This window comes from Dendrobates tinctorius, unplaced genomic scaffold (genome assembly GCF_039654945.1).
Source record: "Dendrobates tinctorius isolate UK_male_01 unplaced genomic scaffold, ASM3965494v1 ptg000007l, whole genome shotgun sequence".
NCBI lineage: Eukaryota > Metazoa > Chordata > Amphibia > Anura > Dendrobatidae > Dendrobates > Dendrobates tinctorius.
In genome coordinates this window covers 26,619,848-26,644,622 of record NW_027361675.1, presented here as the reverse complement: position 1 = coordinate 26,644,622, position 24,775 = coordinate 26,619,848, and the positions used below count along the sequence as shown (strand labels likewise).

At 45.4% G+C, this 24,775-nt stretch overlaps 1 protein-coding gene across 1 annotated transcript in view; it reads left to right on the top strand.

Annotated features, from left to right (window-relative positions):
• The first annotated feature begins 1,266 nt into the window (after window positions 1–1,266).
• LYPLA2 (lysophospholipase 2) overlaps window positions 1,267–24,775 on the top strand; it is a 35,448-nt gene continuing 11,939 nt past the window's right edge. Inside the window, exons 1-7 of the mRNA XM_073572929.1 lie at window positions 1,267–1,490; window positions 1,613–1,644; window positions 4,695–4,760; window positions 4,843–4,890; window positions 4,973–5,043; window positions 7,635–7,708; window positions 11,192–11,293. Coding sequence (XP_073429030.1) covers window positions 1,413–1,490; window positions 1,613–1,644; window positions 4,695–4,760; window positions 4,843–4,890; window positions 4,973–5,043; window positions 7,635–7,708; window positions 11,192–11,293 — 471 coding nt within the window. The 5' untranslated portion in view covers window positions 1,267–1,412. The remainder of the gene's footprint in view (window positions 1,491–1,612; window positions 1,645–4,694; window positions 4,761–4,842; window positions 4,891–4,972; window positions 5,044–7,634; window positions 7,709–11,191; window positions 11,294–24,775) is intronic.

Below are 24,775 nucleotides of genomic sequence, written 5' to 3'. Positions count from 1 at the left end.
GCGTCATTCTCCCTCATTGTGGCCATAAGGGGTCAGATGCAATATTGCTGACACACTCCCGCCTCATTGTGGTCTCCTATTCAGACTCGTCCCGATGTATCCCAAAAAACGGAGTTAAACGCATCGGGACATTGGATTGTGTACAAGTTTGAATACTCTATATCGATCAAAGTATGGCGCTTAATACCTAACGTTCTGGGATTTAGCATATACAGTAGGTGGTTCATGTATTGATGGATATTTTTTTTGCCATGTCGCAGTTTTAGGGTGGCAGCCTTTATGGCTAGGTAGGTACAGTATAGGGATCATTACGGATTGATCGTGCTTTTTGTTCCCCTACTATAAGATACACCTCTGTATTTTTACAAATTTCTTTGAGAGTGGTTCTATTGAAATGGGTTTTATATAAAGTTATATTTTAGATTTTTTTCTTTTTTAGCTTCTATAGATTTGTACCCCGCACGATAAATATACATTGTTTCTGGTAACACCGGAGCACTCAGCCGAGCGGAGAGAGATAGCAGGAAGCCAAAATATTGGCCGGGCCATGGTGTGGATGACCGCTATCATTGTGCGTGGTCTGGGATCATTTTGGGATGTGCACATTCTCTGTGATCTAGATGCCTTTGGTTGGGAGGCATAGCCTATATGACGTAGCGCAGGGCCTAAGAGCTGATACTTGGCCCTCTGTAGAGTCTTCCTGCTACTTTACAAACCTGTGATAAATGTCCCATATTACCAATATGATTTGAGCAGAAGGCCATGTGCACACAATGAGTAAATGGAGGCAGAAATTTCTGCACCTCTTTTGGAGGAAAAATGCCCAATTTCGCCTGATTTCAGTGGTGAAAAACACTGGTAAAAATGCAGAGAGCTGACATGCAGCCAGTTATTCTCTGCGCCAAATCTCCAAGTAAATAAGCCGCGTGTGAATGACGCTTCAGGTTTCTCATTCACTAAAATCTGCAAGAAAAAAGACGCACCAAATCTACAACGTGTGCACAAGCCCCAAAAATCCTCTTATGGCACTGTATGGTGGATTTGGAGAGACCACCCAAAACACGCCTCTTCAGATTTATGATTGACCTTCTCAGGTTGAGTCTACACTCTTAGCTAGCACAGCTACTCTACAGTAGCAGAATGGAGTTCACAGTCCGAACAAAAATGATAAAAAAAACTAAAACCTAATGTTTGAGAGGAGGAAGAAACCCTCAGCCTTTGGGGCTTTTCCGCCACACGTAAGATGGCCGCCTCATGGCATGTGATGGATTGCTGCGTGAGGCCGTGACGTTCGGGGAGAGGCGCGATCACGTGACATGCGCCGGGGTTAGATCCGCTCAGCGGCAGCGGCTCATTGTTTCTTCTCGGGAGGTCAGAGGTCACCGGGGCGGTGTGTGACATCACTCCGGTGCATGTGCGGAAACAACATGTCAGTGCCGCTACTCACCGACGCTGTGACCGTACCCGGAGGGGAGCGCGAGACCGCAGCGGTGAGCACGTTACTGTGCGGGCATTATGGGATAGGAGCATGGGCTGGAGCGGTGATTAGTGCTGTGTAGCGGCGTCATGTCTCCGGGGCGGTGACTGATCGGTGTGTCTCTGCTGTCCACAGGTGATCTTCCTCCATGGCCTAGGGGATTCTGGGTAAGTGATCCTCCGGCTGAGCTGGCCATGGTGCAGGCGGAGGGTGTCATGTGAGGTCGCGGAGGTCTTCTGAGGGACTGATAAGTGGGGGCAGCCCACCACCCACAGGACTAGGGATCCCCACAGCTTCAGCAGAGGTCACGCGTTACTCCTTCTCCATGCGACTGACTGACATTGCCAAGTGCAGTAGAGGAGAAACCTGATGGAACACTGTCCCCTCATGAAGCGTCATGGACCCAGGGGTCTGGCCCAGCATTGCCCCCATGGACGCCACTTTTGTGACCCATCGCTATTTGCTGTGACATTGCTCTGGTCAGCCCTTATAGATATGATGGTGAAAGAGGGCTCCTGCTAAGGCTGTAGTCACACGTCTCTTGTGTGGGTCATGACTTCTGAACCAGCCGGGGGCCTCCTCACCTGAAATGATAAATGGATATGAGGATAATTTTGGCTAATGGGACAGTCGGTCTGGAAATCACAGTCCGTGCAGCCTTGGGCTTCTTCTTGTCAATCATTGACTCCTAAAAATCCCGAGTTAGAGTCCATTGCGTGGTGCCTCGTTCCCCTGGAGCATCACCAGTGTTTGGTATGAGCAGGGTTGTATCTATAGTGGGTGCAGGGGTGGCAGCATAGGGGGACTGGGGCCCAAAAGTTCTCCTTTGGCTCATGAGAAGACCGATACTATGAACGGTCCATGATACTTGGAGATGTTGCATTTGAAGCCTTGATCTTCACGTTATTCCACTTAGCGAGTACAAGCAGTTTTATTTTTTGAGGGCCCGTATACTACTTTACTCAGCGAAGCAGCACTTGCATAATCACACCATGGATGGTGCCCTCCATGGCTGTGAGAGGTTTCCTTACTGCAAGCAGTGAAGACCCTTGACCACCTGAATGACTTCAGACAAGCCCTGCTGCCTCCTGATCCTAGATTTGGGAGGACCTTCTCTTTCCATTGTTATGCAGATGAGTTGTTATTATTATACATTTATATAGCGCCATTTATTCCATGGTGCTTTACATGTGAAAAGGGGAAATATAGACAAGTACAATAAACGTGTAAGACAAGGGACATACAAGTACATAAGGAGACGGGACCCTGCCCGCGAGAGCTCACAGTCTACAGGGATGGGTGAGGATACAGTAGGAGAGGGTAGAGCAGGTCATGCGGTTGTTCAGTAGACTGAGGATCATTGCAGGCTGTAGGCTTGTCAGAACAGGTGGGCCTTCAGGTTCTTCTTGAAGGTTTCCGTTGATGGTGAGAGTCTGATGTGTTGCGGCAGAGAGTTCCTGAGTATGGGGGAGGCACGGGGGGAGTATAGAAGGAGATCTTGAGAGGATCGAAGGTTGTGTGCGGGTAGGTACCAGGAGACCATGTCACAGATGTATGGAGGAGATAGGTTGTGGATGGCTTTGTATGTCATGGTTAGAGTTTTGAACTGGAGCCTCTGGGCAATAGGAAGCCAGTGAAGGGCCTGGCATAGGGGGAGACAGGTGAATTAGTCGGGCAGCAGAGTGTAGGATGGACTGGAGTGGTTCCAGAGTGCTGGAGGGGAGGCCAGAGAGTAGGAGGTTGCAGGAGATAAGGGCATGCACTAGTGTTTTTGTGGTTTCATGGTTGAATGCGCGGATCCGGGAAATATTTTTGAGGTGGCAGGAGGCGGCAACGGCTTGGATATGTGGTTTGAAAGAGAGCGAAGAGTCGAGGATCACCCCAAGGCACCGAGTGTGCGGGACTGGGGAAAGTGAGCAGCCATTGATGGATAGGTCTGGTGGAGGGGTAGAGTGAGATGGGGGAAAGATGATGAATTCTGTTTTTTTTCCATGTTCAGTTTCAGAAAGCAAGCAGAAAAGAAGGCTGAGATAGCCGACAGACATTGGCGTAGAAGTGGTACTGCAAGCCGTGGGATTCTATGAGCTGTCCCAGGCCGAAGGTGTAGATAGAGAAGAGTAGTGGTCCTAGGACTGAGCCTTGAGGAACACCGACAGACAGGGGGCGAGGTGAGGAGGTGGTGTGTGAGAGGGAGACACTAAATGTTCGGTCTGTTAGGTATGATGAGATCCAGGATAGGGCCAAGTCTGTGATGCCAAGAGATGAGGGAATGGTCCACGGTGTCGAAGGCAGAAGACAGGTCCAGGAGAAGGAGGACAGAGTAGTGTCGCTTGCTCTTGGCCGTTAGTAGGTCGTTAGTGACTTTAAGGCCCCGTTACATTTAGCGATGCACCAGCGATCCTGACCACGATACGACCCGGTCAGGATCACTGGTGCATTGCAAAATGGTCGCTAGTGAGCTGCCAAACAGGCAGATCTCACTAGTGATGCAGCAGCGGTTGATACTTACCGTCAGACTCAGCGATGATGTCTTCTTCCGCCCGCGTCCATGGCTCGCTCGTCGGTGCCAGCAGGAAGCCGACGAAGAGAAATGGACCAGGCCGATCTCGCGCGATCAGCGATAACCAGCGGGGGAGCCGGTCGGAGGTGAGTATCACATGTAGCGATATCGCTGCTGCGTCACAAAATCGGTGACGCTTTAGCGATATTGCTAGCGATATCGCTATGTGTAATGGGCCCTTTAGTTAGGGCAGTTTCAGTTGAGTAATGCTGTTGGAAGCCAGATTGTAACTGGTCAAAGAGGGAACAATAGGAGAGGTGAAAGGACAGATCAAGATATACATGCTGTTCCAGTAGTTTTGAGGAGTAAGGGAGAAGAGATATCGGGCGATAGTTACACAGAGGATGGGTCGAGGGAGGGCTTTCAATTAGATACCCTTTGAAGTCCAAGGGAAACATTTGCGCACATTTTTAAACTGCCCCAATGCAGTTGAATAAACCTAGTTCTTAAGGACTCACTTTGCAGGAATGAATGAGTACCTACATAGGACGTACCTGTTCCTGCCTCTTCATAGTATTAGTGCAGCAGAAAGGTGTCCCAGCGGGCTCTATCGTCTAGCTCCATTCTGTATTTCGGAGGAAAGTGTCGCTTTGCTGTCCATGAGAGGTTTATATTATATGTAGGTTACAGTCATAGGTTTGTTCTCTTCTTCTACAGACATGGCTGGGCCGAGGCCCTGTCTGCAATTAAGCTGCCTCATGTGAAATACATATGTCCTCACGCGTAAGTATTAATTTACTTGGAATTAATGGTGGTGTGTAGGTTTCATGTACGACCTGATGACAATAACCTTTACTACATGCAGGCCGCGCATTCCTGTAACGCTGAACATGAAGATGGTGATGCCGGCATGGTGAGTCCGGGTCCAGCTTGGGTTTGTTTCTAGTTGGCTGATCACTGAAGCTTCTTCTTACAGAACCTTCTTTTCTTCCCAGGTTTGACCTAATGGGTCTGAGTCCAGATGCCCCGGAGGACGAGGCAGGCATTAAGAAGGCTTCAGACAGCAGTAAGATGGCCTCTAGTTGCTCGTTGACCAACTGCTTACCCTCCCGACCTATCACACAGGTGTATGCTTGGCTTGGACGAGCATTCGCTTCTCAATGGGGAGAGGCCAATAAGGCGAAATATAAGAAGCTATATAAACTGGTCAGACACGATTAGCATGGATCTGGCAAAGCTGTTAAAGAAGAATTTAAGTCTATAAATGCAAAAATAATTTTTTCACTTCATAAAAAATATTTTAGTTGTTTATACGTATTATTTTTAAAGTATAAAACACTAAATATAATATAACTTTATTATTTATATAACCCTAACGCCTTGGTAAAAGTGAAGAGCGCCTGTAGTGTTGGTGTTAGCTTTGTAAAGGTTAGTTCAGCAGTGAAATAATCCCTGACTTAAAAAACTGCATTTATTTCCGAATAATATACTGTGGCACCGAGGATCCAGGGGAGGGGGCTCCAGGGGTCTATGCTGACTCCAGGAGCAGTGTCTGTGATTCCGAACAAGCAGACCCTGCTTCAGTGGTCAGAGCAGCCTGCGTTTGATTTGCAGGGGTACCGAAAAGTGATTATGCCACCATTTATATTTTTATGATAATCCTTTCCTAGAAAAAATTAATTTTATGATCAGACTACCCCTTTAGGGTATGAGTATGGGCGCACGTTGCGGATTCGTGTGTGGAATCTGCTTATTTTGGCAGAATCTGCAGGTAAAAATCCGCGCGTTTTACCTGCAGATTTTGTGCGGGTCTCGCCTGCATTTTTACACCTGCGGATTCCTATAATGGAATGGGTGTAAAAACTGCGGAATCCGCACAAAGAATTGACATGCTGTGGAAAATGAACTGCTGCGTTTCCACGCGGATTTTTCCGCATCATGTGCACAGCGGTTTTTTATTCCATAGATGTACATTGTACTGTATCACTAGGAAATCTGCAGCAGCAAATCTGCAACGTGTGCACATACCCTAAAGAGCTCTGTTAAAGCAAATACAAACTTTGACCCCCCCCAAGTAGGATAAAAAGTGGTACACCGAACTGTCTGCCAATATTCTGTAGGGCATTTTGGCTGTTAGGTGCATTCAATTTGGGATTTGCAACAACCATTAGGCCAGAGCTACAGTGTATCTTACTATTTAGTCATCATGCAAAGTAGTCAGTAAAATCACAGCAAAATGTGACCCGAGACAAAAAAAATAGTTATGGATCTGTTGAGAATATCACTGTATTTTGAAGACTCAAAATACCTGTATTTTTGGGCCTTAGAGTGGAACCCCCATTTCTTCCTGTATGTCCAGTCCAGATGTTACTCGTACTATTCATGCAATCACAATTTTGGAGCTGCTTTTCTTAAAGATAATGTTGGATTTATCAACCCCCTCCCACTCTTCATGTATGGGTATGCAGGCCTTTGAAATGTAAATCCATTGAGATCTTTATTTAAATTGACCTACACATAATTAGGAATGCACAGGCCAAGTTACAAGAGCAAAATCTTTTAGCAAATTACACACACCAAAAATCTTTGTAATTTATCTGTTGTTGCTTTTAAGAGAAATTGGCAGCTCAAATTATGCGCAAATGAGCTGTAAGTGCTCTGGGTGTGACAGAGCACTTCCGGAGCCATTGCATCTTCGAGTTGTTTCCCAGGACCAGCCTCTTTAGTATAGTTGATGGCTCGCTTTCCGATTAACTTGCTTGGTGTCTGACATCACAGAGGGAGCAATCGGTCAAGTCAAAGAGGCTGGTGCGGGGCAAGGATAAACGATTCGGAGATAGTGGCTCACTTTAAAGAGGAGCTTTCACCAAATGTTTAATGTTGAATTGGTCACACAATGTAATAGTGGCTGCAGAGCGGAATAAAATGGGGTTTTGCTTGGGTAACCCATTGGAATACTCTTGTAGTGCCGTTTAGTGTGGCTGATTGTGTTACACTGACACGCATCCTCATAGTCTTGCACTAGCTAAGGCCTAATAGGGCTTACCTACATGGCAGACCTGGGGGTCTGTGTTAGCCCTGCTTGCCATGGACACTCCATGATTGTATGGTGGGTTGAGTGGCAATAGGTTTATAGATGGAGCTCACTCTTTCTGTAAAAACCACTTACTTTTTATGGGCAACTCACTTGTTAGCACTGTTGCTTTGCAGCGGGTACAAATCTCACCAAGGACAACGTATGTTCTCCCCGTGTTTTTGCGGTTTTTCTCCAGGTACTCAAGTTTGCTCCCACTCTCAGACATACTGATAGGGGATTTAGATTGTGAGCCCCAATGAGGACAGTGCTGATAATGTCTGTAAAGCGCCGTGGAAATAATGGCACTATATGAGTGAGTAAAATAAATAAATTAGGTGCCGCTTTACCTATTGACAGTGGCATAACGCCATCCTTGGCTGTTGCAGCCCAGATATGCTGTAAACCATGTGGGCACAGTTCTTGAGCCCTCGGCATACAAGTGGGACATGGTGCTGGAATAGTCTGCGTTCCTCCATCAGAGTACAGGGAAAGAAGTTAAGTTAGTCAGCATCTGTGAAGTGTGCATATGTAGGATCTGCCCAATTCTTGGTTTTCTACTTTACTTTTCTTGTCCTTTTCAGTTAAAAGCATCATTGAACATGAGATGAAGAATGGCATTCCGGCTAATAGGATTGTTCTTGGTGGATTTTCACAGGTACCTACCTAGCATGCAAAAATTAAATATTTATGCACCCTATATTACACTTCAGTTTCACCTATTGGATGCATATTCGTGCTCCGTCTGGCCCCTTAGTGGTGTTTGGCTGTGGCACATCACCATTTTATAAAGCGGAAAATATATTTGCTTGGAGATGGTTGGTTTTCACCCCTATAGTGGTTGTCCGGTCTTAAGCTACAAGTCTGCAGTCACTCTATGTGACTGTAGACTTATGAATCCTCTACATCATGTGCACTGTGAGGATTTTCTGGCATGGTGAATAGTGGTCAGCTGAAGCCAAATATGCGCTATGTTACTCCCGGCCACATTCCAACTAGACTGTTTCCAGCCTCGTACAATACACTGCTTTGAGCGAGGTTGGGGCCTTGTAGTCTGAATGTGGCTGGGAGTCGCGCACATCACATGTTTGTGGTCACATAACCGTTGTTCTCGGCGCCGGAGGATCCTCACAGTGTGCGCAAACTTAGGATTCATAAGTCTGCAGTCACATAGTGACACAAAGAGGGACTGCAGACTTATAGCTTAAGAATGGACAACCCCTTTAAAGTACTGAGCAGATGAACAATTGCTTGGCTAATAACCCTGCTGTGCCTAATTTGGCTAATATTTGGGTCATGGAGGCATCAAACTGCCTGTGTCCATATGTCAATTTTAACCCCTTAACGACCAATACGCCTAATAACGGCTGCAGTTAAGGGTACTTAAACCACAGCGCCGTTAACGGCGCTGAGGAATAAGAGTATAGCTCCCCCCAGAGTCAGAATTTCTCCGGGGTCGCGATTGCCGTTATTAACGGTGTAACGGCAACCGCAAAAAAAGTTTGATTTTTTTCCATTTAATTTTTCTCTCCTCTGTGATCGCACATCAGAGAAGAGAGAAATGGGGTCCCCCGATCCACCCCCGGTACCTCCGTTGTCCCTACAGTCCCACGTGTAGCCCCCCGGGACGCTGGCGTCTTCTTCCGGGAGAAAATGGTGGGTGCATGCGCAGTGCACCTGCCCGAGATCTGCCAGCTGGCACCCGGCAACAATAGGAAATTTTTCCTATTGGTCCATTTTGAGCACTGTGATAGGGTCTATCACAGTGCTCAAAATAAAAAAAAAAATAGTAAATCAAATCCCTCATTTTATCACACCGTTAGTTAGGTAAAAATAATACTTTTTTTTTTATTTTCCCGTTGGGGTTGGGCCTAAAGTGGGTTGGATAATTGAAAAAATTGAAGTCCGGCTCAACAGGACTGGATTTTCCTTTTCTTTTTAATTTTCAAAAGAAAGTATAGTGCATGGAAAACAATTGTCATGGTCGACATGACCCAGTCGATGCGTTTCGACTGCACTAAGCCGGCTTACTCATGACCTGTGTTGCCGCCATTTTAACTACATGGGTCCTTCATCCTGATAGTGCATTTGTTTGGAGGCCTGGGCAGGTAAGCATCTCTGCCTTTTGCTAGTATTTTTTCCTAAAGTGGGTTGGGAAGTTAGGGTTTGGGGTGTGTTGGGGTTGGATTTAGAATTTGGGGGTTTCCACTGTTTAGGTGCATAGAGGGCGTCTCCAAACTCGACATGGCTCCCGCCATTGATTCCAGCCAATTTTGTGTTCAAAAAGTCAAATGTTGCTCCCTTCCTTCTGAGCCCTGCCATGCACCCGAACAGTGTTTTTTCCCCACATATGGGGTGTCTGCGTACTCAGGAGAAATTGCACAACAAATTGTGTGGTCCATTTTATACGGATACCCAAATCAGTATAAAATTGGTTCCAAAGTAATTTTTTTGTGAAAAAAGTAAAATGTTCATCTTCTCCTTCCACATTGCTTTAGTTCTCATGAAGCAACTGAAGGCTTAATAAACTTGAATGTGGTTTTGCGCACCTTTAGGGGTGCAGTTTTTAGAATGGTGTCACTTTTGGGTATTTTCTGTTGTATTGACCCCCCCCAACTCACTTCAAATGTGATATATATATATAAAAAAAAAAAAAAAAGTTTTGTAGATTTTGTTGGAAAAATAAGAAATCACTGGTCAACTTTTAACCCTTACAACATCCTAACAAAAAAAATTGTTTCCAAAATTGTGCTGATGTAAAGTAGACATGTGGGAAATGTTATTTATTAACTATTTTGTGTGACACCACTCTCTGATTTAAGTGTGGAAAAATTAAAAGTAGCAAAATTTTCCAAATTTTTGCCAAATTTCTGTTTTCTTCATAAATAAATGCAAGTTATATCGAAGAAATGTTACCACTAACATGAAGTACAATATGTCACGAAAAAACATTCTCAGAATCAGCAGGATCCGTTGAAGTGTTCCAGAAATATAACCTCTTTCAGGGACAATGGTCAGAATTGTAAAAATTGGCTTGATCATAAAGGGGTTAAATAAGTTGCAAAACACAAATACTAAAGTTACACTTTCTTTCATCTTGAACATAACAGATATAGCGGAAAACACACTAAGTGCTACTCGAGCAATACTGGTACTCGGAGTGATGATGATTATCACTGCAGAATGTCTGCCATTCTTCACCGACTGAAGTAGATTGTTTCCAGCTAGATTCCCAATAAATTTACATTGTTTGTAGTCTATACATTGGAGTAGGGGTCTGTCAGTATAGGTTTGGGTAAGAATTCTTCTAGCAGGATGTGAAATTCTAAATATAACAACAAAATCCGCTATTAACACATGGGGTTAATCTGCTGGTTACTAACATTCTGAAGCCATGTGGCCGCCACACTGAGAGCCCAGTTACTGGAAGGGAGTTTTCATTCCTCCCCGCAGCCTCAAGCTTTCACTCAGAGGCGCGTACGGCGTGGTTTCAGTCACTGCTATGTACAGGGTGAGCGGTGGTTGTGACTGACAGTCGGCTTAGCGCTGATGCACTGTAGAGCCGGCTGCCAGTGTTCGGCTACATCCACTGCTCGCTATGTACTGAGCAGCGAGTGAAGCCACACCTTCCCGGCAGCCACAGGGCTTTCAGTCATAAAGTACTGCTGCCGCATGGCTTCAGATGCTATCAACCTTCTAATTAACCCCACATGTGCAGGCTAATAGCGTTTTTTCACCTGACAGGTTCCCTTTAATTTGGTCAGCTCATACCCGTCGTTTCATTTTCTAGGCCAGGTCTATAATTATGGAATCCCAATGGTGGGTGACTCTCATTCCCAGTTCCAGCAGACGTCACATGACTGCTCCATCTGTGGTCTGCATACGCGTAGCCGTGTGACCACTACTTTCTCTTCTGCTTCTCTCATTCATGATAAATTCTTATTCCTCTTTTTGGTTTTATTTGTGAATATCAACTTTAAAACTTGTCTGTACTTCCGTGGTATCTAGAAGTGTCTGGCAGCCAAGCTAGTTAAGGGAGGTTTGCATAACGTGCTGACACTAATCTCTTGTCTGGTTTATATTTTGATCGTTGGCACATATAGTAATGAAGATTTCCACATCTGTGCTTTTTCCTTTCCAGGGAGGTGCCCTGTCCTTGTATACTGCCCTGACCTGTCAACACAAACTAGCTGGAATTGTGGGACTTAGCTGCTGGCTGCCGCTGCACAAGACTTTCCCTCAGGTAAAATTTGTGTAAACCTAAAGTGAAATCTAATATTCCTTGAAAGAGGTCATGTTTCCCCATCTTTGGTGCATTATACAATACCAGGAGCAACCTCCAGCATAACCATAGACTGCACACTAATACACACACCACATTTTTTTGGTTGCATAATCTGGGGAGATCTTTCAGAATATTACAATAATCACTTTTTTTTTAACCCTCAGAGTGGTAACCAGTACTGTGGTGGTACATGGTAAACTGTTTTCACTATATATGAAATATATTTACGTCATATGCCGTGTCTTTTTCTTTGATGTGGACTTGCTTATGGAGCTCACATCTTTCCCCACACATGACGACTGATTTAATAAGCCATCATATGCCTCTAACAGCTGCGGGTGGATCAGAGCTCCGTTATCCTGTTAAAACCAGGGGAAGAGTCTTGAGGAGATCATTTGCATATTCCCAGTGCCTTCTGGGATAAGTGAAGAGTCTCCGCGAGCTCTACGATCACTGGGTTTTGGCCGTTGCAGCTGAAAAGAGGAAATCGGAAAAATTTTGGCTCATCTTTTTAAGAAATCTCAAGATGGAAGAGGCCAGGAGCCATTTGGTGAGCTGCATTTCTTGCTACATGTTCACAGACTTACCAGTGGAAAAGCCAAATTTCACATGCCACAAATGCAAGCTTGTGTCCCTGTTGGAGGAAAAGTTGCAAAATCTCGAAGAGAGGTTGGCTACGTTGAAGATCATTAAGGAAGGTGAAGAGTTCTTGGACAGAGCAGAATTATCTCTTCATGTTACAGAAAGAGAAGAAATTCGAAGTGCACCTGAAGAAACAGAGGTATGGAGACATGTGACCCAGAGAAGCAGGAGGATCAGGAGGCAGTCAGCACCCATACTGCTCAGAAACCAGTACCAGGCTCTCACGCAGGAAAACGATGAAGAAATACATCAGGATAAGACTTTGCCAACAAACCGCAACCTTGTACGCCTTCAGAGTCCTCCTGGATGGAGAAAGAAAAATGTTGTGAAGAAGAAACGGAGAGTGGTGGTCATGGGGGATTCCCTGTTGAGAGGAACAGAGACCGCTATCTGCAGACCGGATATAACTTCAAGAGAAATGTGCTGTCTTCCAGGTGCAAAAATTAAAGATGTGTCTGACAGGATATCAGGACTCTTCAGACCTACAGATGACTACCCATTCCTGCTACTACATGTGGGGACAAATGACACCGCAAGAAACGACCTGGAAACCATCTGCAGAGACTTTGAAGACTTAGGCAAAAAAGTGAAAGAACTGGGAGCGCAGGTGGTCTTCTCTTCCATCCTCCCAGTGGATGGCCATGGAACAAGGAGGTGGAATAAGATTCTGCAGGTGAACAACTGGCTACGTCGATGGTGCCGTCAGCAACGATTTGGATTTCTGGATCACGGAGTGAACTACTTATACGATGGACTACTTGCTAGAGATGGGGTGCACCTTACGAAGACTGGAAAGCATGTATTTGGAAGTCGCCTTGCTACACTTGTAAGGAGAGCTTTAAACTAGAACAACATGGGAAGGGAAGCAAAAGACCAGAAAAAGCCATACACCTGACAAATGCTATTGAGAACTCTGCTAATAGAAGTGGAAAGGAAGAACAAAGACGAAAGAATCTAATTAATAAAAATATTGGAGAAAGAGAAACCAATCACAAACTAAAATGTTTCTATACTAATGCACAAAGCATGGGCAACAAACAAGGAGAATTGGAACTACTAACACAGGAAAAGAAATATGATGTCATTGGAATCACTGAAACTTGGTGGGACGATACACATGATTGGAATACAAGACTAGAAGGATACAACTTATTTGCAAGAAACAGACTTGATAAACGAGGAGGAGGTGTTGCATTGTATGTTAGAAACGCGTATATCTGCACAGAGATTGAAGCTTCAGAGACTGGGAGTTCTGTGGAAACTGTTTGGGTAAGAATACAAGGACAGAACAATGGAAAGGACACCATTGTAGGCATTTACTACAGGCCGCCTGTGCAAGCTGAAGATATGGATGAACTCTTTATGCATCAAATGGCCAAGTTCTCCAAAAAATATGACTTAGTTGTCATGGGAGATTTCAACTATCCAGACATTTGTTGGGAATCTCTCTCAGGCAAAACTAACAGGTCAAGGAAATTCTTATCCTCTCTTGCTGACAACTTTATCTTCCAAAAGGTAGGGGAGAAAACAAGGGGAACTGCTACCTTGGATCTAATCCTTATAAACAGGGAGGAAATGGTTGAGGAGGTAAAAGTGGCTGGAACCCTAGGAGGTAGCGACCATGCTATTTTAGAATTTTGGATAACTAGAGGCGGAAGACCTGTGAAGACTCAGACGTCAAGGTTAGATTTCAGAAAGGCAGATTTTAAGGGATTCAGAAAGATAATTGGAGGGATCCAATGGCTGGATATCCTTAAAGACAAAAATGTCCAGGAAGGATGGGAAATCTTGAAAAATGAAATTCTCAAAGCACAGTTGTTAACAATTCCGAAAAGAGGGAAGAATAGGAAGCATTTAAGGAAACCAGGATGGGTGAACACAGAACTTAAGCACATGCTAAAAAGGAAGAAAAAAATGTTTATAAAATGGAAAGAGGGAGGCATATCTAAAGAAGAATATAATGCTGTCTGCAGAATCTGCAGGGCACAAATCAGATTAGGTAAAGCTGAAAATGAATTGAGGCTTGCAAGAGATGTCAAAAGCAATAATAAAGGATTTTGGGGATATGTCAAAAGTAAAAGAAAAGTCAAAGATGCTATAGGATTTTTACAGGATGAAAATGATGAAATGGTAAGACAGGATGTTGAGAAGGCTGAACTTTTAAATTCCTATTTTGCATCTGTTTTCTCTCAGAAAGGAAATGTAACACCAACTGTTATTCACTGTCCTATTAAGGGAATAGAAGAATCCAGGATATCTATAAACAGAAAGATAGTGAGGAAACACTTAGCTAACCTAAATGAATTCAAGTCTCCAGGTCCAGATGAATTACACCCCAGAGTACTGAAGGAGATAGCAGAAGAAATTTCTGAACCACTCTCCATAATCTTTGAAAATTCTTGGAGAACAGGAGAAGTGTCAGAAGACTGGAGAAGAGCAAATGTTGTTCCTATCTTCAAAAAGGGGAAGAAGGTGGACCCAGGCAACTATAGGCCGGTGAGTCTGACTTCTATACCAGGAAAGATCTTTGAACAAATTATTAAACAACATGTAAGTCAATACCTGGATAAGAATGAAGTGATCAAACAGAGTCAGCATGGGTTTGTAACTAATAAGTCATGTCAGACTAACTTAATTTCCTTCTATGACGGTATCACTGATTGGGTGGATCAAGGAAATGCTGTAGATATAGTATATCTTGACTTCAGCAAAGCATTTGACAAAGTCTCTCATACAATCCTTATTGAAAAAATGACTATGTATGGAATGGACAAGGCAACTGTTAGGTGGATTCATAACTGGCTTAGTGACCGGACCCAAAGAGTGGTCGTAAATGGCTGCACATCCAGTTGGAAGAATGTCTCAAATGGGGTACCACAGGGCTCTGTCCTGGGCCCTGTATTGTTCAACATCTTTATCAACGATTTAGATGAAGGAATTGAGGGTAAACTGATTAAATTTGCTGATGACACAAAGCTAGGAGGGATAGCTAATACTAGAGAAGAGAGAGAGAGGATTCAAAAAGATTTAAATAAACTGGAGAAGTGGGCAGTAACTAACAGAATGGTTTTTAACAGGGAGAAATGCAAAGTACTACATCTGGGCAATAAAAATGAAAAAAGCATATATAGAATGGGAGGAATAGGGCTAAGCGACAGCACATGTGAAAAAGACTTGGGTATACTAATAGATCACAGACTGAATATGAGTCAACAGTGTGATGCAGCAGCAAAAAAGGCAAATGCAGTTCTAGGATGTATTAACAGAAGCATACAGTCTAGATCACGTGAAGTCATTATTTCCCTCTACTCCTCTTTGGTCAGACCTCATCTGGAATATTGTGTCCAGTTTTGGGCACCACATTTGAAAAAAGACATCAACAAACTGGAGCAAGTTCAGAAAAGAGCGACCAGAATGGTGACCGGTCTGCAAACCCTGTCTTATGAGGAAAGGTTGCAGGATTTGGGAATGTTTAGTTTGCAAAAGAGAAGACTGAGAGGAGACTTAATTGCTGTCTACAAATATCTAAAGGGCTGTCACATTGTAGAAGGATCAACTTTATTCTCATTTGCACAAGGAAAGACTAGAAGCAATGGGATGAAACTGAATGGGAGGAGACACAGATTAGATATTAGAAAAAACTTTTTGACAGAGTGATCAATGAGTGGAACAGGCTGCCACGAGAAGTGGTGAGTTCTCCTTCAATGGAAGTCTTCAAACAGAGGCTGGACAGACATCTGACTGGGATGATTTAGCAAATCCTGCTTTGAGCAGGGGGTTGGACCAGATGGCCCAGGAGGTCCCTTCCAACTCTACGATTCTATGATTCTAAATCACACTGTCAGACCGTGATGTGACTGCTGATGATCCACGTGCATTGCGATTCTACTGTGAACACTGGTCTGTGGCCGGCGTTCCTAGATTGTGATTTCTGCTATACATGGCAGTGCTGATGCATTGCTATGTATAGCACTAGTGATCACAGACGATCGCAGCATCAAGTCCCCTAAGGGGACTATTTAATACAGTAAAAAAGTTTTTAAAAATATGAAAAAAGAAAACAAAAGTTAAAATCGCCCCCCTTTTGCACCATTGAAAATAAAATCATTAAAAAATACAAATTTGATATAGCTGCTTTCAGAAATGTGCAATCTATCAAAATATAAAATGAATTAATCCAAATGGTAAACTGTGTAACAAAAAAAAATTAAAAACTCCAGAATACTTTTTTTTTGGCTGCTGAAACATTGCAGTAAGAGGCGATCAAATCATTGTATATATCCCAAAATAGTGTCAGTACACATCACACGTCCCATATTAAGAACAGCATGGGGCTGCACATTGCTGTAACATCCCAGACGATGGGGTTGGGGGAGCAGTGCAGTGAAAAGCGGCTACTGTCACAACAACCCCAGGATAATGTCTCCTTGTATGCAGTCTGACGTGTGGGGGCATGGCCTACTTTCTGCTAGTAACCCTGCAGTGAATGACCTTATCAGGTGGCTGGCTTTTACTAGAAGCCAGAGGGCTGTCTACACCCCTCCCTGTCCCTCACCTTGGACTGCAGACAGTGAGACATCAGGGGGCTGGTGTTACAGCAGCTGCTCCTCACTACTCACCCCTCGGTCTGGGACATTACAGCAGTGTGCAGCTCCATGCTGTTAGGATACCGTTACACCTAGCGATGCACCAGCGATATGACGCAGTCAGGATCGCTGGTGCATCGCTAGGTGGTCGCTAGTGAGCTGCCACACAGGCAGATCTCACCAGCGACATCGCTCGGGACAGGGGTCGCTACTTACCTGTCAGACGCGGCGATCCTGCGTCCTCCCGCCCGGCTCCACGCGTCGGCGCCGCAGGAAGTGACCAACGAGGAATGGTCCAGGAGCTTCTCGCGCGATCAGCGATAACCAGCAGGGGAGCCGGTCGGAGGTAAGTATCACATGCAGCGATATCGCTAGCAATATCACTGCAACGTCACAAAATCGGTGACTTTACAGCGATATTGCTAGCGATATCGCAGTGTGTAACGGGGGCTTTACTGTCAACCAGTCACCTGATGATAGCAGTTTCTTTGTAGAGAACAGGGGGTGTGGCCTGTTAACTCACAAGGGGAGCCAAACACTGGTGTGTAAGGTAATGTCCCAGACATTGGGGGGGAAGCAGTGAGGAGCAGCTGAAGTCACATGGAATTACAAGTGTTCTAAAGATAATAGAAGTGCACTAGGCATGTCATCTTTATAGTTTGAGGGCAGGGACAGTACAAACACTTTGTATCTCTCCGAAGTACCTTTTTCAATTTAGTCCCATAGAGGGACTAGTTAAAAATGTAAAAAAAAAACTATAAATTGTAAAAAATATACCAATAAATGTGTATATTAATGTAAAAACAGAAAAAGTGCATATTTGGTATTGTTGCATCTAGAGCGATCTGATCTGTAAAGCTGTCACACTAGTTAAGATCGCAGTAAGGCTCGGCGCATATTTATTCTCCGCTCTTCGCTGAACGCTTACATTGGGGTTTCCTTGTAAATTTCTGAAATGCGTGAATCAGACAGAACCCCGATGGAAGATTCTCTATAATATTGCAGATACTGCGGACCTTGTCTGGCCTATGATCCAGCGGTGTCTGTCTTTGTAAGCATTCATAAAGGCGTTATCTGCCAGAGTTTTGTTCACCTCTATAACGGACAACACTGAACAGAGGCCAAACGGAGTCCAGAGTATCTTTTGAAGTCTCATTATAGTGAATGGATCCCTCAGGTGTTTTGTCTTGATCAGCCTTCGGAGAATTAGATAGAAACCCCGATATAAGTCTTCAGCGTGGGGGGGCGTGGCTATGTAGCGGCGGTGAGAGGACGCGTTCAGGGAGAGCTCCTTGCATCCTGACAAATCCTGTCAGCGGACCCGTGGTGCTGCAGCATACCTGCCCGGTACTGGACCCCCTGGGCCGTGGAGCACCTCTGGAACCTCGTGGGAGGCCGAATCTCGGCATGCAGACGGCGGTAAAGACTGGGGCGGCGGCCATCTTTAGAAGTGCGCGCTCTGGCTGTGAGAGATGCGGTGCTGGCCCCCTCCTCACAGCGCTGACAGGACGGTGAGTACCTATTCTGTGGATCTGACAGGGAGAAGCGGTGAGTGCTGTGGAAGATTGGGCCCCGCACTCCCCTCTGTTAAGTCACCCAGCTGGTCAGTGCTATTACTTTAGGATCCTCTGGACTCCTCCCTGGCTGCTGCCTCTGTGGGCACTGCGGTCCCTCCCCAGCCATAAGGCCTCTCGGTTACTACTCAGAGCCGAGTCTTGTCCTCCCGGGTGACCCTTCTGCTCTGTGCTGCCCCTGGGACACTTGTCATTATCATATTATAGCGCTGCTGTGCTTATAAATTGGACCTGGGAATCTCCTGGACATACCATTTCAGTTGCGCCCGGCTGTGTCATATTGCTATTAAAAATGAACCGCTCCAGGGGGCAGGAGCAGCCGAAAAATTGAAAGTTTGCTAGACCTGACCATTCTGACACCGCACGGTCCCTCAGAAATAACCCCTCACAGGTTCAGCGTAAAAACTGCCCCTCTGAGGGTGGAGAGGAGAGTGAGCAGGAGAAATTAATAATAATCTTTAATAATCTTTATTTTTATATAGCGCTAACATATTCCGCAGCGCTTTACAGTTTGCACACATTACCATCACTGTCCCCGATGGGGCTCACAATCTAAATTCCCTATTAGTATGTCTTTAGAATGTGGGAGGAAAACCACGCAAACACGGGGAGAACATAAAAACTCCTGTCACGCTCGCGCCTTGGCTGAATGGCGCGAGCCGGGGGTTTGTGGCCCAGCCCCACTGAGCCACAAACCAGACTACCCTGGGGGCGTGACTACGACAGCTACCTCGGTCTTCACTGGAGCCTCTGATGGTGAGGTCAGGCTTGTGCGGCAGGTAGCTGTCGGGTGCCACTCCAGGGTGGTGTCTGGCTGTGGCTGCTGATCCCACTCGGGGACAAGTCACTTGGACAGGTGCTATAGACTGGCAGGCAGGCAGACACGACAGGCACGGCTGAGACACTGGGCAAGCGGGCGTGGCTTGGAGACACTGGGCAAGCAGGAGTGGAATATGAGAGACAGGTTTGGATCTGTTCACACAGGAGGTACAGGTATGGATATAGGCAGGAAGGAGTGGAATATGAAGGAACATGTCTGGACCTGTTCACACAGGAGGTGCAGGTATGGATATAGGCAGGAAGGAGTGGAATATGAAGGAACAGGTTTGGACCTGTTCACACAGGAGGTGCGGAGTAGGCTGGACTGCAAGGGAGCTGGGCAGGCAGAGCGGCTAGGGAGCCGGGCAGGCAGAGCGGCTAGGGAGCCGAGCCTCTGATAGGGAGGACACAAGGAAAGACACAGCAGAGAAGGAACCACAGACAAGGAGACAGACAGAGGTAAGGCTGAGTTCAGACAGAGACACAGGGACAAAGACACAAGGACCAGGATATTCTGCCTCCTGGCAGGCAGAGAGAGAAGTAGAGAAGTACTAGGCAAGGTACCAAGACACAGGAATACGCAATAAGAGCCTTCAGAGAAGGCAAGACATAGGACAGGGCCTGGCTAGCTCAGCAGCAAGGAGCTAACTGAGTTTAGACATTGCTCAGGCAAAGGTCAGTGGGTGTGGCGAAACTAAATAGTCAAGGGCTCTAGGTGATTGGTAAGGGACATATTACACAGGTGCATCCTGACTGCATAAGAAGCAGAGAGTTCAGGCGCCGCCCCCCTATACACACAGTCAGGAAACATGGAGAGCAAGCAGGAAAACAAGAGGCATAGCACATGGAGCTCAGGGCTGGCAACAGACAGAATTCACAGCATGGCTTGAAGCAGAAAGTAAGTTGGTGTGCGGGGAATGGGAGGCCATGCAGTGATGCCAGCAGGGTTGTTACAACTCCTTGCAGATATTGTCCTTAGTTGGATACGAACCCAGGACCCCAGCGCTGCAAGGCTAACCCGCAAGCATCTGAACAACTGATGCAGGCCATCTCTTTAACCAGAACATCGCTGACGGGGAAAATAGAGGACGTGTATACCGAGGTGGGGCGTTTTCGACAAGATATGCAGGCCATGAGAGGGCGCATTACGGAGGTGGAGACAAGGGTGTCCAAGGTAGAGGACGCCATCACACCCATGGAAGCCAAGCTTACGAAAGCGGCGGGCTTGGTAAACGCTTGGAGGCAAAAAGCAGATGACTTGGAGAATAGAATGCGCCGGAATAACGTCCGAGTTATTGGTCTGCCGGAACGCTCGGAAGGACAACATCCACAACAGTTTCTACAAGATTGGCTCAAAACCTCTCTGGGAAACGAATTCTCCCCAACATTTGCTGTGGAAAGGGCCCATAGGGTCCCTACAAGACCTCTTCCTCCTGGAGCCCCACCTAGACCTTTTTTGGCACGTCTCCTCAATTGCAGGGACAGGGATGCGATTCTACGTCTAGCTCGACAAGAGTCCCATTAAGTTCAACAATGCCACGATCTCAATTTTTCCAGACTTTTCCATGGAACTTCAGAAACAACGAGCACAATTCATGGAGGTCGTGAAGCGGCTCCGGGAGAGGAATATCGTGTACTCAATGATCTATCCGGCCAAGCTCCGGGTGGTCCATGAGGGTTCTTCTCTATTTTTTACGGATCCGGCGGAGGCGGCTGAGTGGCTGCGGTCCCGCAAAGGTTCTGCTGCGAAGGAATCCTAATGTTTCTACTGTTAATCAGAATTCTTTCCATTGATGGTTTGATTGGAGCCTTTTCCACGGAGCCTGGATTACCAACAATACCAGACACTGAGCTCAGTGATGGTATCCCCGTGTCTATTTCGTGATGGGAGAGCAGGACTTTGCTCCCGTATTGTTTGTTTCTCCACTTTGATGTTTTTTTTATAGTGGTTTTGGTTTTATTTATTTTTTAGGTATAATTCGCAGCCAGCAGCAGTTTCAGCTTGTGTGGTGTCTCTAAATTTTCCTTGGGTACTGATGTAGGCCATATCAAGCGGAGTAAATATGGGGTCTGAGATGATATGTATGACATGGAATGTGAGAGGTATAAAAAACCCCTGGAAAAAGATCAAAGTTTTCTTGCAGATTAGACATTACCACCCTCACATTGTGGCCTTGGTGGAGATGCACCTGACCAGGGATACAGCTCGGTGCGTGCAGAAGCCTTGGATATAATGGTCTGTTCACGCATTCCATACTAGTTACTCGAGGGGGGGTCTCCCTGTTGGTGCATAGAGATGTTAGATGGGAAGCCAGGGACACCCGGAGGGATCCTGAGGGTCGTTTTGTCTTTGTCTATGCATCAATAAATACCAGGAAATATGTGATTTTATGTGTGTATAATCCACCTCCGGCTAATATGTCCATTCTCCAGAAGGCGTTGAGTTTCGCCCTAAATTATCCGCATGCGGATGTTATCTTATGGGGAACTTCAATATGGTTATGAATAATCATCTTGATAAATTGAGACTGGATGATGGAGTAGCTGGGGGGGTTCCTTCGTCGACAGCAACCCAACTGTCGCTATTTATGGGGGGTAGCGGGTGGCTAGATTTGTGGAGAATGCGGCACCCTGAGTTGAGAGAGTATACCTGCCACTCATCCACTAGGCGCTCCCTATCGCGCATAGATTACATATTTGGAACCAGTGGTCTGGCAATGTGGGTGGATAGTGTGGAACATGGCAATAGAGGGATCTCAGACCATAGCCCGGTCATCCTCAAACTTAAGTACGGGCAATTAAATAATAGGATGGTTTGGAAGTTGAACCCTTTCTGGCTGAAACTGATAGTAACCCCCGATAAAACAATCGATCAATTGCATTGTTTCATTTTGTCCCATCAGGAACCTCAGGATATTAATATATTTTGGGATGCCCTTAAGGCATATCTGAGGGGCTGCTTGTCCTCCACAATTTCTTATATTAAGCGGGTAACCTCAAGAGAGGATGATGTGATGGAACGGCGATTAAAGGATTCGGAGGCTGCATACATATCTAACCCAACCAATGGCAATAGGTTTGAGTGGTTGACTGCCCAACGATTATACACCCAGCACATAGACACTAAGTCTAAGCGCAAATTATTCTTTGCTCGCCAGTCTTATTTTGAACTGGGAAACCAAGCAAGTAAGCTTTTGGCCTATCTGGTACGCCAACATAATACTTCTAATACAATATTACAGATCCGTAAGTCGGATGATTCGTTGGTGTCAACTGAGGAGATTCTTGGCTGCTTCTATGATTATTATAAGTCATTATATGAATCTAAAAGTGGCTCTGTTAATTTGGAGTGTTTAGATTACTTGTCGGATGTAACATTCCCTATCTTAGATTCTGATCATCGAGCCTTTATGGACGCTGAATTCACTGTGGAGGAGATAGAGAATGCTATAGCGGACATGGCCTCTGGGAAGGCCCCTGGGCCGGACGGATTCCCTATTGAATTGTATAGGAAATACCGAGATATATTAATGCCACTTCTGCTAAAGGTGTTTCCGGGAATATGGGAGTCGGAATCTATGCCTGAATCCTTTTACGAGGCTAATATCATAGTGCTTAGGAAGGAGGGGAAGGACCCTTTGGAATGTGGCTCCTATCGTCCCATATCGTTAATAAATTGGACTATAAAATCTTTACTAAAATTCTTGCCACCAGATTAAATTCGATTATACTGAACCTTGTACATCCTGACCAGACAGGCTTTATGCCTGGTAAGAGTACTTCAATTAATATCAGACGAGTCCAGTCAATAGTCCAATATAGTTCTCTAATGCCAGACAACAAATGGGCACTGGCGTCGTTGGATGCCGCCAAGGCTTTTGACTGTCTTGTGTGGCCTTTCCTCTCATGCCTACAGAGGTATGGCTTTGGTGATAAGTTTATAAAATGGGTTAAACTACTGTATATGAAACCTAAAGCCCGTATTATTGTGAATAATTCCATATCTGAGTTCTTTTCATTACATAGGGGGACCCGTCAGGGGTGCCCCCTTTCACCTGCACTCTTCGCCCTTGCGATTGAGGCACTGGCAATACGCATAAGGTCTTCCCCTGGCATTAAAGGTATAGATATAGCGGGTCGGGTAAATACCATAGGTTTATACGCAGATGATATGGTGATATTTATGGATGAGGTGGAGGAAACTTTGCCTTAAGTAATTGCCGCCATAGATACAGTAAATATTCAGGCTTATATATAAATTAGGAAAAGTCTGCCTTGTTACCCCTATCCCATGCCCTGATGTCCCGACTAGAGGCTCTCTCCTCGTTGTCTATTGTATCTAGCTTTAAATACCTGGGGGTTCATGTATCCTATAAGAGCATGCTTGACTTACAACTTAATATCTGCCCACTGTTGGAACTGGTCATAGTTAAATTTTCAACCTGGAGCAAATTACCGCTGTCTGGCCGGACGCATCAACCTGATTAAAATGATATTACTTCCCAAACTTAGCTATTCCCTTCAACACAGTGCCGTAATGGTACCCAAGTCCTTTTTTGTGTATCTTAATTCCCAGGTCAAGTCTTTTATATGGGGGCAGACCAGACCTAAACTTAAGTTGTCCACTCTGCAGAGGCCCAAAAAGGGAGGTGTGGCGGCGCTACCAGATTTCTTCTTATATTATTTGGCTGGACAAGCTAAAGCCTTAAGTAAATGGATGCCGGGTAATTATCTCCCTAATTCTGAAAGTCACTTCACGCTGCAAGAACTGATTGCCCACTGGGTTTCCTGGAGTTGGAGGGGCCTGGTGTCCCTCGTTTACTGCCCCTGCTCCGTCTGGCACGATTAGAGTATGGAGGCAAATTAAGAAAGTGATTGGATATAGGGACATTATAGCTGAAATGCCCCTATGGGAAAATGCCTATTTTTCGGTATTACGAAGTCACCCGTCCACTGTTTTTTGGACTCAACATAATGTCTCCTTGATAGGAGACTTGTATGATCATGGGACCTTAATGTCTTTTGAGCAGATACAGGCTAAACATGATGTCCCGAGATATCAATTTTTCCCCTATTTACAACCAAGATCTGCTCTTCAGTCGCACATAAGGAGTATAGGTGTGGGCCGTGCCATTTCGTCCCTACCTCTGATAGGAATCCTTAACTCACAGGGTCCCCAGGGCCTTATTTCCTCTTTTTATATACGTACATGCTGTCGGTGGGAGCGGAATCTGCCATAAGTTCTGTTAAAGGGAAGTGGGAAAGACTCATCCCTAATATGCAGGGAGAGGAGTAGTGGGAAGAGATCCTGGAGTCTCCGATTGGAGTATCACCATCTATTAATAGAATGATACAGTTGTATATTATAAACCAATCATATTTGATGCCGATATGACTTTTTAGGATGGGTGGATTCCAATCATCAGAATGCTTGCGATGTCACTCACCAGATGCAGACTTTATTCACATGATATGGCAATGTCCCACTAGCCTACAGTACTGGAAAGAGATGAAGCTATTCTTGTCATCACTGGTGCAAGCTCCTGTCCCTCTTGAACCACTGGTCTGCTTGTTTGGGGTATGGGAGGAGGAGATTTGGGGTCACCATGTTGGGCTCTTTCTACGTGAGACACTGTTTCTGGCACGGAAAGTATTGGCATTACGGTGGATGGGTAATTCATGTCCTTCTCTTAGAACTTGGATTGACTTGGTAAACACGATTGTCCCATACGAGCACACATTATATCAGAACAGGGGATGCCTGGGTAAATTTGAAAAAATCTGGGAGAAGTGGAATTCTTCTCATCTCACTTTGTAGA